At 39.8% G+C, this 12,402-nt stretch overlaps 1 protein-coding gene across 4 annotated transcripts in view; it reads left to right on the forward strand.

Moving 5' to 3' along the window:
- The first annotated feature begins 206 nt into the window (after nt 1-206).
- LOC120464399 (UDP-N-acetylglucosamine--peptide N-acetylglucosaminyltransferase 110 kDa subunit) overlaps nt 207-12,402 on the forward strand; it is a 35,387-nt gene continuing 23,191 nt past the window's right edge. For 2 of the 4 annotated variants that reach the window (XM_039653870.2, XM_039653872.2), the window contains exons 1-6: nt 207-630; nt 2,157-2,337; nt 6,994-7,237; nt 8,615-8,683; nt 11,657-11,773; nt 11,857-11,936. In XM_039653870.2, the coding sequence (XP_039509804.1) occupies nt 594-630; nt 2,157-2,337; nt 6,994-7,237; nt 8,615-8,683; nt 11,657-11,773; nt 11,857-11,936 (728 nt within the window). In that variant the 5' untranslated portion in view covers nt 207-593. The remainder of the gene's footprint in view (nt 631-2,156; nt 2,338-6,993; nt 7,238-8,614; nt 8,684-11,656; nt 11,774-11,856; nt 11,937-12,402) is intronic. The other 2 variants (XM_039653871.2, XM_039653873.2) reach the window with 1 other exon arrangement.

Raw genomic sequence — 12,402 nt, forward strand, 5'->3', positions numbered from 1 at the left:
GACAAAGAGCAGTATCAGAGTACACAAACACTGTTAGGATTTGAAAAGAAAAACCGATATAGAAGATTAAACATTCTTGTTTTTCTATATCTGATATATAACGTTGATTTGTCGATATATGCTTTTATATGAGTTCTGAAGGAATCGTGCGCTATGGCTCTACGTTTTTAACATCCACGCCCCTCCTCCTCGAAAAAGAAGTTCCGGTCACATCCGCCATTTCGCTGGAGAGTGGAAAGCCATTGTTAGCTAAAAAATTCCGCCATGGTGAAAGTATCGAACATAAATTCGCATGTTTAACTAGCCAACTATATTTGAGCTCTTAGACTCATAGATATATATTGTTTCAACAAGTGCCGTCGAGAAAAACGATCCGTGCGCGTCAGATTCCGTGAATTTGTCCGCGTTCTCCTGTAGTGTGTTAGCCTAGCAGCAGCAAGACCGCAGGCTGTTTACCGGAGATTTAGTCGCCATAATATCTGAATCTGGTTTTAAACATATTAAGTAAATTCGAAACCTTTATATTTTACATCTCATATTAAACCGCGACACTGTCCGCCGCCTCGCAGGATTCGGTGAAGAGTGAAGGAGAGATGGCGAGCTCGGTGGGGAACGTGGCTGATAGCACAGGTAACCATGACAATAACGGTAGTTTTGGCTTTGGTTGATTATAATCTCCCGCTTTTATTAATTTGAAAACTGTCTTATTTGTGGCAGGTTTAATAACTTTGTAATACTGACCTCTTTGCATGCGTGTCATGATTAAACTGTCAAGTAGTTTGTCCGGGTAGATTTATGTGCATATATTAATGGTAGTTATGAACTATTTCCGCAACACTAGTGACATTTATGTAGTAATAACTAACCTGGTTACGGTGGTGTGACTTTCTTCCATCTGCTGTTACTGTTTACTTAATGGACGGCTGTTTGTAATATGATCATTTGTTCACTCATAAGTCATAACATCTGATAATAGTAGTCGATAACCAGTAGTGTGTGTGTGTCAGGATTGTGCCATTAGTAATTGAAAATGACTTTTCCTAAATTTAAACCGAGGTTAGAAAATAGGGCCCGAATTGCATTATGGAAATGGGAGTAAGTTAGCCTTCTGAGAAAGTAAAGTAGGCCTATTTATTTTTCAATATGAAAACCTTTTAAATATCTTTCTTTACAACATTTAAAAAAACATTAAAATAGTAATATTCAGTGTTTATGGCTAATTTCGGTTCCTCTTGTGTATAATTGTATTGTAACTTATTCATTTTATGAGCCATTGATACCTCGTTTCCCAGAAAAGAATAACTGGCATCAAAATAAGATCATGTCTTTGTTTTGTTTTGCTTTTTGGATTAACGAAATTCCTCAGTTTTGTGATTGTGTTGTGAAATTATTATAAACCGCAAGAAAATCACTCTTTCTGTCCCTCTTTACAAAATGAAATGAAGCCAATTTTACCCAACCTATGTTGTCCTTTTCAGGTTCTTAATATCATTTCCTACTCCTTCATACCAGTCCTCATCTCCATTTCATTTCCATCTCTATTCATTCCTTTTAATCCTTTACATCTGAGTTTAACTTTCAGTTAAATTATTATCAATTTTGAAACGTTAAAATCATTAACGACTCATTTAGATCATTAGTTTCTGACTTTCTTTGGTCAATTTTTTTTAATTACATATTTTTTGATGTCTGCATCAGAAGTGCTATCATCATTACTGGAACCATCAATGCTAGTTTTAGAAAATTTGCACTTTTATGGTTGTTGTTGTTGTTAAAAACAGCATAAAAATGGTGCTGGGCAACAATTAGCCTTATCACATCCTAAATAAAAGTTTGTTTATGTAATATATGTGTGAGTACAATTTTATATACACACATATGCATGTATATTTTTAAGAAATATTTGCATTGTGTATAAAAAATTTATATATTAATATATAATATAAATTATTATTTATAACCATTTTTCTTAAAAGCATGCATGTGTGTATTTTATATACATACACACACACCAATTTTATTTTGGATGCGATTAATCTTTCTGAACAGCACAACTGTTCTTTTTTATTATTATTTTTATTTTTTATTATTTGACCTCATTTTCATTTCTTCTAACATGTTGTTTCCCCCTCCTCTGGGTTGTGTTGGTGCTCCAGAACCAACCAAACGTTTGCTTTCCTTCCAAGGGTTGGCAGAGCTGGCGCACCGGGAGTATCAGTCGGGGGACTTCGAGGCGGCCGAGCGCCACTGCATGCAGTTGTGGAGGCAGGAGCCCGATAACACCGGCGTTCTGCTGCTGCTCTCCTCCATACACTTCCAGTGTCGCAGGCTTGACAGGTGAGATGGGCGTCTGGCACGCGTCACGGTGGAGGTGTTGTGTTGATTGGGTTTTAATCAATGCCTTAATGCCTCAAAGGGGTCATGAATTGAGAAATCAAATCGATCGATCATTATCACTTCAAAGCGTCATCAGCCTCGCGGTTGCCTCAAGGGATCTGTCCATAATTTTGTTAATGCTGTGAAAATCAATTTTATGTGGTGTTTTTAATATGCTTTTAGACAACCATGTGTAAGTTGATAAGTGGACAGCATTGCTGAGTATTTCCTCCTTAAAACTGCAGTGAACCAAAAACACGCTTTGAAATCGCTGGTGTTTCTGACGTCACAAACCACCTTGTAACCAATCAGATCAACGTGTGACTGTCAACTAGTGGAGTGAATGAGTGGAGGCGGGACTCATTTGCATATTCATAGAACTCCACATACTAAATGAGGCAAGGGTGTCGAGTTACATTCAAGATATTTTAAGGCATGAAGACAATATTTTTCAAGGTTTAAATATGTCATTTGGGTAGGGTGTGCCATATCATAGCGTCCACAATAACACCGGTATACATTTTTACATGATAAAAAAGTGTCATATTGCGATATCAATGATATGATGACGTGATGACGTGTGGTGAATTTACGTTCCCTAGCGCGCACCACAACACCACCTGTCTGAGAGTAAACGTGATGATACACAGGGCAACTTTTGAGCAATATTTCTGGACTTTGTTGCCATCAATGGGCAACCAGATGAGACACAGGGCCCACGGCTGATCTTAATTATCCAGATAGAAATGTTTTGCCCATTTTTAATGGGAAAGTGCCCAAGCAACAATCGCTCGGCACAATTGCCCAGCAACATTGCTCAAAAAGTTGCCCTGTGTATCATCACTTTAAGAGCTGCATATCAGCCTCCGATGACAATTTAGTACCTAAAAAGGAGCTACTTCAATAGTATGGAAGTGATTTGGTTCCGAGAGGTCAGACCGTGAACGATTAATCGAAATCGAATCGCAATTTGAATTTATTAAAAATTGATTTTGACAGATGCGATGGCAGAGGAGAATCTATATACATGCGTCAGGTTTCTCAACAGAGAGGCCTGTGGTGATAATCAAACAACCGTCTGATCGCGATTGTTTTATGTTTACTGCGCTCTTTTATAGGCCTAGGGCTCAAGGGGAAGTGGACCTAAAGAAATAGACGAGCACTAATTAAGTTTTCCCGCTGTATATTCAAAGCCATCTGAAGCCATTCCATAGCTTAATGTGAGGGACAGGTGTCTATTTACTTAATTCAATTAAAGTTCACAGAAACTCGTCTTCTCTCTTCTGCGGCTGGCAATCTTTCTCCATCAGTATTTAAACAGCATGCGCCTCGTCCGGTTACGGCAGGATGAAGGGTAAAACTCTCTCCAATATGATATATTCTCATTATAATCCTTGACCTATAGATAAAACGCTGTGGATTTGCATTCAATGACTTTATTTTTGCTATTTTTAAACGACTCGAGTCGCTACCGCGTGCCTGTTAATCACACACAGCACAAGGACTATGAAGTAGCATCAAACGTGCTTTAAGCACATGATTCTGCGCCCGTGATGCGCATGCGTGCTCTGTTTTAAAGCGTTTCATATTATCACGGTTTTGTGCACTGAAAGATTATTAAAAGCCTATTTTTTTTTTGTCGTATCTATCATGTCCTGTTGCCCCATTAAAAAACTGCACAATACATTTAAAATAAGCATCATTTGTATATTATTTGTGTAGTGTATATAAATATATACATTTCTGATATCATTACATTCATACATATAAAATTGTTAAATGTACGAATACCTGAATGAATTTTGTCAAAGTACTAATAGTAATTTGTTTTTATTAACATGTTTAGATTTGATAAAATTACTGTGCATATTTTTTTAAGAATTAATTTTTGCTGCTGATTTATACACTTACTAAGTTTAATAAATTGTCATAGCTATTGAATACAGTTATTTATTATTTAAAGGTGTTAACTGTGAACTTACACTGCAAAATGATAACTTGAAAATGATTAAATTCATCACAATTATTTAATGAATGAAGCACACAAATGAATGAACGACAAACCCTAAATCTGCATAACCGCAATTATTTTATAGACAATTAAACATCCAAAATGTCATAATCGTGACAATAGGATACAATACGTGTGTCCTTGCTCATTAGGGTTGAGATGTCCTACAGGATTGGCTGATTTCTGTCGGTTTTCGATTTCTGTCTGTCAGAAGTTGTAAACTATTTTTCTAAAAGAAAAACTAGAATCCCATCATTACTAGGGCTGCAACTAACAGCTATTTTGATCATCTGTTGAATTAAATGTTTTAATCCAAAATGTTTAATTATTCAAATAAATGAATTTCAATCCATTATTTAAAAAAATGTTATTACACATCCCGACCAATGTTGTTCTCCAAACAATGCTTTTCAATAACAATAACTTTGCTTTTCAGCCTAACTGATAAAGTTCACACATTATTTAAAACAGGTGAGTAATAAAATAAGAACAAATACACACATGTGCAAAGTCTAACAGTCGTATTTTGGGCACAGAAATGAATAATTAAGCCTAAATGTAAACGCTATTTGAATTGAATGGTTTCATATTAGTTAAAAGTTGTTGTTTTATTAAAATTAATGGCAGATAGCAGGAATATTAGGCTGCTGTCACTTTAAGAGCGAATAAACCAACAGATCCGGTCCGTTCTCAACTGTTCACTTATGACATAACCGAGAGAATACTTGCCGAGACGGGTGTTTAGACGGGTATTTTGTGTGTATTTGTCTCTTCAAGGGTAAGGAAACGCCACAGAGGGTTCAATTCGGTGGTCGAGCGCTGTCTGAAACGTGTCGCTATCTCTCTTCCTTTCTCTGTGAGTGTGTGGCTGTGCGTACAGAACGCGCGAGTCACGATTTTCACCGCTTCTTCAGTTAAATTGACGAGACATAACACGCCCAAACTATAAACTTTCACTCTATGATGGTTGAATTTAGCAGTTAATCCGCGAATCACGTGCGTGACGAACCGAGGGCCGACTGGTCCGTACGGATCAACTGCGATCCGCTCCACCCCTAGTACTTTTATTATCAATGTTGCAGCCCTAATAATTATGACAATTCAAACTCGTTTTTTTTTCTTTTACGGTTCGGTTTTCCCACGGTTTTGACGTCTCGGTTCGGTTTAGAAAGCTAAAATGGCTTTTTTTTAAACAGTGGTTTAATGAAAAAAAAAGTCTTTGTCTTTAAATTAATTCAATTACAATTAAACATTTTACAAGGATTAAAAGCCAAATCTTCTAATGCTGTAAACTGTATAAGGAGCCGCACATTACTATAACATTAAAGGTTGTACCCTAGACTTTTAACCTAAATTTATTTTTTAGATATAATAATCAGCACACAACACATTGTATGAAAACATGTAAACTGAACATAAGGCAGTTTTTGCATTAACTTGTGTTTTTACTCTAATTTGTTATTGAAATATAATTTGCACAGTTGTCATTTTCATGAAAGATATTTTAAACATACATTAAATAATCAAGATATCATTAACAGGTTAAGTAAAATATATTATACAGGCTACATTTATAGGAACCAAAGTTGTGGACACTGAATCACTTGCCTATTGAGGTAAATATAATGCTAGTGACAAGCTATGCGGTTTTATTGACGTCTTTCCGCTGCTGAAACACTGATTGAGCGATTACACGAGTTATGATGCCTTTCTGTAAGTATCCTGTATCTTTCAACATACCTTCAGGTGTCCATTCTGTGACTAGGGTTGGGTATCGTTTGAATTTGAACGATTCCGATTCCTTGTTTCGATTCCGGTTCCTAACGATTCTCGATTGCGATTCTTTTAAGAGGCGGGGTCAAAAAAGTTTAGCTAACCTTGCTAACCAATGGTCTTTCTGAAGGAAATACTCCTTTTGTCACAAATTTTGCCGAGATTTCGTTATTTTTAGAAAAGTGAAGCCACACTTTGGATCGCCGACGTAAGGTACTCATGTTCGACTCGCGCGGTTATGCCAACACTTCCGGTAGACGCTTCTTCGTTGGTGTTGTTCAGTGGTTTCTTCTTCCGCTCGGCGGACTGTGAATATCGAAACTACGAATCAAAATTTTAACTTTTGAACGATTCCGGGAAAAATGAAAAGTTAGTCTCGGTTCCAATCGATACTCGACTCTCGATACCCAACCCTTTCTGTGACTGAGGAAGAGATGATTGCGTTTACTCGCGCGCGCGCGCTGCGCTGCCGCTTGACATAAGGATCCTAGTAAGCGTTCTGTCACGCCACATCAAAGAGCGCCAAAACGGCATTTATTGTTTGAATTTCGTGATCAAATAGACAGTTTTTGAAAGATTACAACTTGCTTATTATCGAAAGTAACAAAACACAGAGCTTGTTATTTGGTGTTAATGGTGGTTAGGCTACAAAACTGAATTCATTGTGTACTGTTTACATAAGACATGAGGTCCTTTGAGCCGGACTGGGCGGGGCGTGTTCGGTACGCAATGACAGTATCACGATTCGAATCGTGAGTTCAGTATCGCGGTATAACGAAAATCGTTACACCCCTAGTCGAGTCTTGTCCTCCTAATATTGGCTGTGTCTGCAGGTCGGCCCACTTCAGCACGCTGGCCATCAAGCAGAACCCCATGCTGGCCGAGGCTTACTCTAACCTGGGCAATGTGTACAAGGAGCGGGGTCAACTACAGGAGGCCATCGAGCACTACCGCCACGCGCTCCGCCTCAAGCCGGACTTCATCGACGGATACATCAACCTGGCAGCTGCGCTGGTGGCAGCCGGAGACATGGAGGGAGCCGTTCAAGCTTACGTCTCCGCTCTCCAGTACAACCCTGTGAGTCCTGCCTGACATCTAACAGCCATTTAATGCTCAACAGTATTATTGATCTCCTGCATTCACACCATTATATGAGAGCTGAGCTGGGCGATGACACCACGGTTTTCTCTAGACTGGCTATATATATATATATCTAATTAATTGTAATTAATTAATCGAAATTATTCGCATTTTAATTGCGTAATTTGAACTGAGAACAGTGAAGATTTTTTTTTCACATGGATTTTTAGTAAACCATTGAATAATGACTGAATACATAAGCTTAAGCAACAAAATATTGTTCAACCAAGTCTAGCAGACCAGTGCTATTGTATATGTTTTGCGTTGAGGTCAAACTTGAGGGTCAACGTGATATGCGAATTCCTTGTTGCATAGCTTGCACACACCATGCTCTTAATGACGCTTCCATCCGTTCGTTTTTATAACAAAATTTCCCATCCACAGGCCCAACTAAAGCGGTCTTCAGCTTCTTCGTTCATGTTCACTGTGGTTTGTTGTTTAGTTGTCTGAAGCGTAGACTGTAAAAAAAGTCATGAACTCTAGTTGGTGCTCCAGTATAATCAGCCCGCCGAAACCAATCCAGTGAGAAATCCGCGGTGCAAAAATAAGTGTGATTAAAATGCGTACTTTTTTTTGTGTAGTTAATTAATGCATTAAAGTTTGCAATTAATTAATCTAAATTAATGCGTTAAAGTCCCGTATATATATATATATATATATATATATATATATATATATATATATATATATATATATATTAGGGCTGTGCAAAAATTAATTGCGATTAATCGCATCCAAAATAAAAGTCTGTGTTTACATAATATATTTGTGTGTGCTGTGTATAATTATTTTGTGTATATAAATACACACACATGCATGTATTTATTTAAGAAAATGTGTTATTCATATATAAAATATTTATATTTATATAATATAGATTATGTATTTATATATATACACACACACAGAATTTAAATGCAAATAATTCTTAAATATATACATGCATGCATAGGTATTTATATATACAAAATAATTATATACAGCACACACAAATATATTATGTAAACACAGACTTATTTTGGATGCGATTAATCGCAATTAAATTTTGCACAGCCCTAATATATATATATATATATATATATATATATAAATAAATGAATGAACTAAATTAATTACTTTTTTACAACAAAATGAAACATCACTGAACTTACTTAAGCTGGACTGTGACGTGATTTTCCTTTGGAAACAGACTTTGTTGCTTTATTTTCCTGTTATCTCCTGTAGTGTAAAAAGCGCTAAATAAATGTGACTTGACTTCAGACTGGGATTCAGCTAGAAATGATCATTTTTCCCTCTGTTTTCTTTTTTTTGCAGGATCTATATTGTGTTCGCAGTGACTTGGGTAACCTGCTGAAGGCGCTCGGGCGTCTTGAAGAGGCAAAGGTATGTCTAAATAGGTCGGCCCTTGCACGTTTACATAATGATTTCTTTTGTTTCTTTAGTATGAACTCATAGCTCTAGACCATAATCCCCTGTCAGACACCTAGCCATTCTTGTACTTTGGGAGTGAGTGTTGAGCTTCTTCCCCCTTCCCCAGTAAGTGCTTGTCGGCACACTTAAGAGCGTGCTGCTCATGTCATATCCCCATGTCAGCACTCTTTACAGCCTCAGTAGAGCAGCAGAGTGAACCAAAGCCACCTGCATCTCACCAAACTAGTCAAAAACAATCTCTTTTTGTTATTAAACAAGGTTAAGACCCCTTTACCCCCTTCTCACTTGCCTTTTTGTTTTGTTCTGTTCCTCATTTTGGATGGCTAGATTAGAGACACGCCCCCTCTGTCCACCCCTCTCTCACTCCAACGCTTCTCTCAGTCTAAACACTTCTTCATCCTGGCCCCGGCCAGCCCTCGCTCACCCCCACACAAAGGAAGAAAGGCTGGGCTATTCTGTGTCTTACCAAACGGGTGCTCCTAAAACACATGCTGCAGTTTTGGCATGCTTTTTCTTCTTCCCTGTAGTCTCTCGGAGGGATTTCACTGGCTCGGTCTTTGGGGGGGCAAATAAATGGACTGATGAAGGTAGTGGTATTTGCTGTGCAAAAAATAAGATGGCTTCTAACCCGTAACCATGCGATTCTGCTAATTTAGCGTATTCAAAAGCCTTCTAGTAAACGTCTGCTTAATGATTCCGGTGGGTCTTTGGGGGTTTAACACGAGAGAGTTCTCCTTCTGATGGTTTGAAGCCCTCTTATTTGGTGCCCAGGGGTGCGGAGTGGGGAAGAGTACGAGGGCGCCAGCGGCCCCCCAATTGCTCTGTCGCTCCCAACCCCGCGCGCTCGCTTAGGGCCCGTGGAGTGTGCGCGCTTCGAACTGTCTGCCTGACCCCTCAGTCGAGCCAAAAGCTGCTTCTCAAGGGCCTCGCGGTGAAATTTGAATCTTTCGGCCTGTTTTCCCTCACATCCCCCTGCTTTTCCCCGTTAAAAATGTGGTTCACGTGTTCCCAACGCCGTGCATCAGCCCTGGGCTGTGCCAGGCAGACAGATCGCTATTTGCACTCCACTGCACGCGTCAGACACCATGATAGAGAGAGAGAATTACCCACGCGCGACACAAGCGTTGACCTCTTTATTTCAGAGCTGTGGAGGCTTCTAGATGAGTATGAAGGCTTTTTATCCATTGGCCAGGAGTCAAGAAAGCAGGAAAGGATAAAGGTATTAAACCCTGTAAACAAAGAAAACAGAAAAGGACACGTATCTTGGATTACATTTCTTCCCCCTTGTATGTTCTGATTTGTTAATAATATTCCCAGAGCAATGTGATCAGTTCATTTGGGTAAGATCAAGCCAGTTCGCCTTCCTCCTCTACCTGTATTTGACAATGTGGATCGCTCATGAGAAGCTTGAGTCTGTGTGTGAATCTCAACTCAAAGCCTTTCTTCACTCCCCTTCGAACATATTCCTGTTTGTAAGAAATGTGAAACCCTTTCCATTGCATGGGTTTAAACTGATGTTAGGTCAGCATTTTTGTATTTCTTTTTCTCCTTTTACTTGTTTTGCTTTGTCAATACAAGTTTTGATATCGATATGAAATGTCAAACTTTTACTAACGCTCTTGTTTTCTTATTTTGTCTCTTTTGGTTTTCCACCACTGATATTGTTATTTAGAAGGTTTCAGGTGGGTGACTGTATTCCTGCGTAGGTGCGGTCCGGTGGACAGGAACACTAGGACTGTCAGTCTTCTCCTCTTCCAGCTGTGGCCGCCCCCCCCAGACAAAGTCCAAAAATATGGTAACGGGTTTGTAACAAAACAGAAAGAAAAACACCTTTCTCCAATGCCTGAGTTCTTCTGTCTTGTGGCTTCCTTTGAAGAAGAACCAAACCAAACCGTAGTATTGGTAACAAAACCCAAGTTTTATTAGCAAAGCCAAATGATTGGATGCTGTATGCAAAAACAAAAAGCACAGTAAGAACCCTCTAACTCTCTTACTTGTTGATATTTTTTTCCTGTTCATTTTTGGATTATGATTTATTTTTTCTCCTTTATTTGGAGTTGCAGATGACGCGCTGTGAGTCTGCAGCGGCGCAAGGGCTGCGCAGCGACAAAACCGCGACCAAAACGCGCGCGCGCCTGAACCGCACTCTCCCCTTCCCTCGACCCCCGGCTCTCGGGTTGCAGATCTGCGCGCCCTTTTCCTGCTAGCATGGCACCCAGTGGCTAAACAGCCCTAAACATGACTCTATTGGCACAGTGCTAACTCTCAGACGAACATCTCCATTAGGGTTTTAGCGGATTTGGCCGTGGGAAGCGAACTCGAGTCGAAGGGTGGAGAGTTTCATCGTTTCGTGTGCCAGTCTGGTCGGGAGTGGGATCGCTCCAGGTCTGCAGTCTTCACCCTGAGCCGGCGTTAGCGCAGGCGAATGCGGGCGCTAGCGGAAACTGCGCAAGCGGCAATCTCAGTGCGGGTTGTGCGCTTGCATTACAGGGACCTCCACCTGCACACCGCACTTGCATTCAAGGTTGTGGGAATTTACTGAGGTCAACGATCCAAAGCCGTCTTCTCGGCACTCGATGTGGTGTTTTTTGCTAGTCGTGTGAAGTTGATTTGACGCTGCATAACTGAAGAATGTAAGTCTGAGTGTAGGTGTTGGTTGGATTTGCGCAGCGTAGGAAAAGTGTGCAGCTTAGCGCGGCAGATTCGGCGCACGCGAGCCCGTGCTGCAGACTCACTTTTTGCTTTTTGCGAGAACAGATACTAACACTATTTCTGTCTGCCCTTTTTGTTTTTTCTTCCTTTTTTATTTGATCTTTTGGTTTCTTTTCTTTTACAACCCCCTCCCCTGTCTGCTCTCCGTCCTTCTCTCTTCCTCCTGTTTTTCTTCTTTTTTTTTTTCTTTTCTTTACTGTTAACCTGTTCAAGGCTTGTTACCTGAAAGCAATTGAGACGCAGCCGAACTTCGCCGTGGCTTGGAGTAACCTGGGCTGCGTGTTCAACGCCCAGGGAGAGATCTGGCTGGCTATACATCATTTTGAGAAGGTTGGTTGTGTGTGACAATCACACTATATGTAAATGATATGAACGAACGCAATGATCACATGGGCTGTTCTATGGGTTTACAGGCTGTGACCTTGGACCCGAACTTTTTGGATGCTTACATCAACTTGGGCAACGTTCTGAAAGAGGCTCGTATCTTTGACAGGTACACCGTCGCTACACTTCCAGGATTACAGTCAATATTAATGAAAACGTACTTGAATTATTGAAAGCCAAAATGTGAAATTGGTGTGTAATTTCAGGGTTCCAGACTGTGCAAGTTCAAATTGTATGTGGTCGCACATGATCGCGCAACAGAATATCCGCTGCTTCAGTCCGTAACTTCTGTTCAAAATGAACGAGTAGGCTACATCATGAATCCATTTTACAAACTGTGTTTTTGACTGATCCTAAATCACTACGGTATGCCGATAATAAGTGTTTATATTCGGAGTATTTTATCCCGGGGTCGACTTTTATGCCTGCGTGACTCGCCATAGACATTAATGGACAGAAGTAGCTCCGGCTACAGTGTTCTTCCGCAAGACACGTGCAGTTTATTTATTGACGAACTTAGACGTCACGTGCAGTGCACACTGATGGTGGACCGCGCCAATTACGAATTCACGAAT

This window comes from Pimephales promelas, chromosome 9 (genome assembly GCF_988280905.1).
Source record: "Pimephales promelas chromosome 9, fPimPro1.hap1.1, whole genome shotgun sequence".
Classification (NCBI taxonomy): domain Eukaryota; kingdom Metazoa; phylum Chordata; class Actinopteri; order Cypriniformes; family Leuciscidae; genus Pimephales; species Pimephales promelas.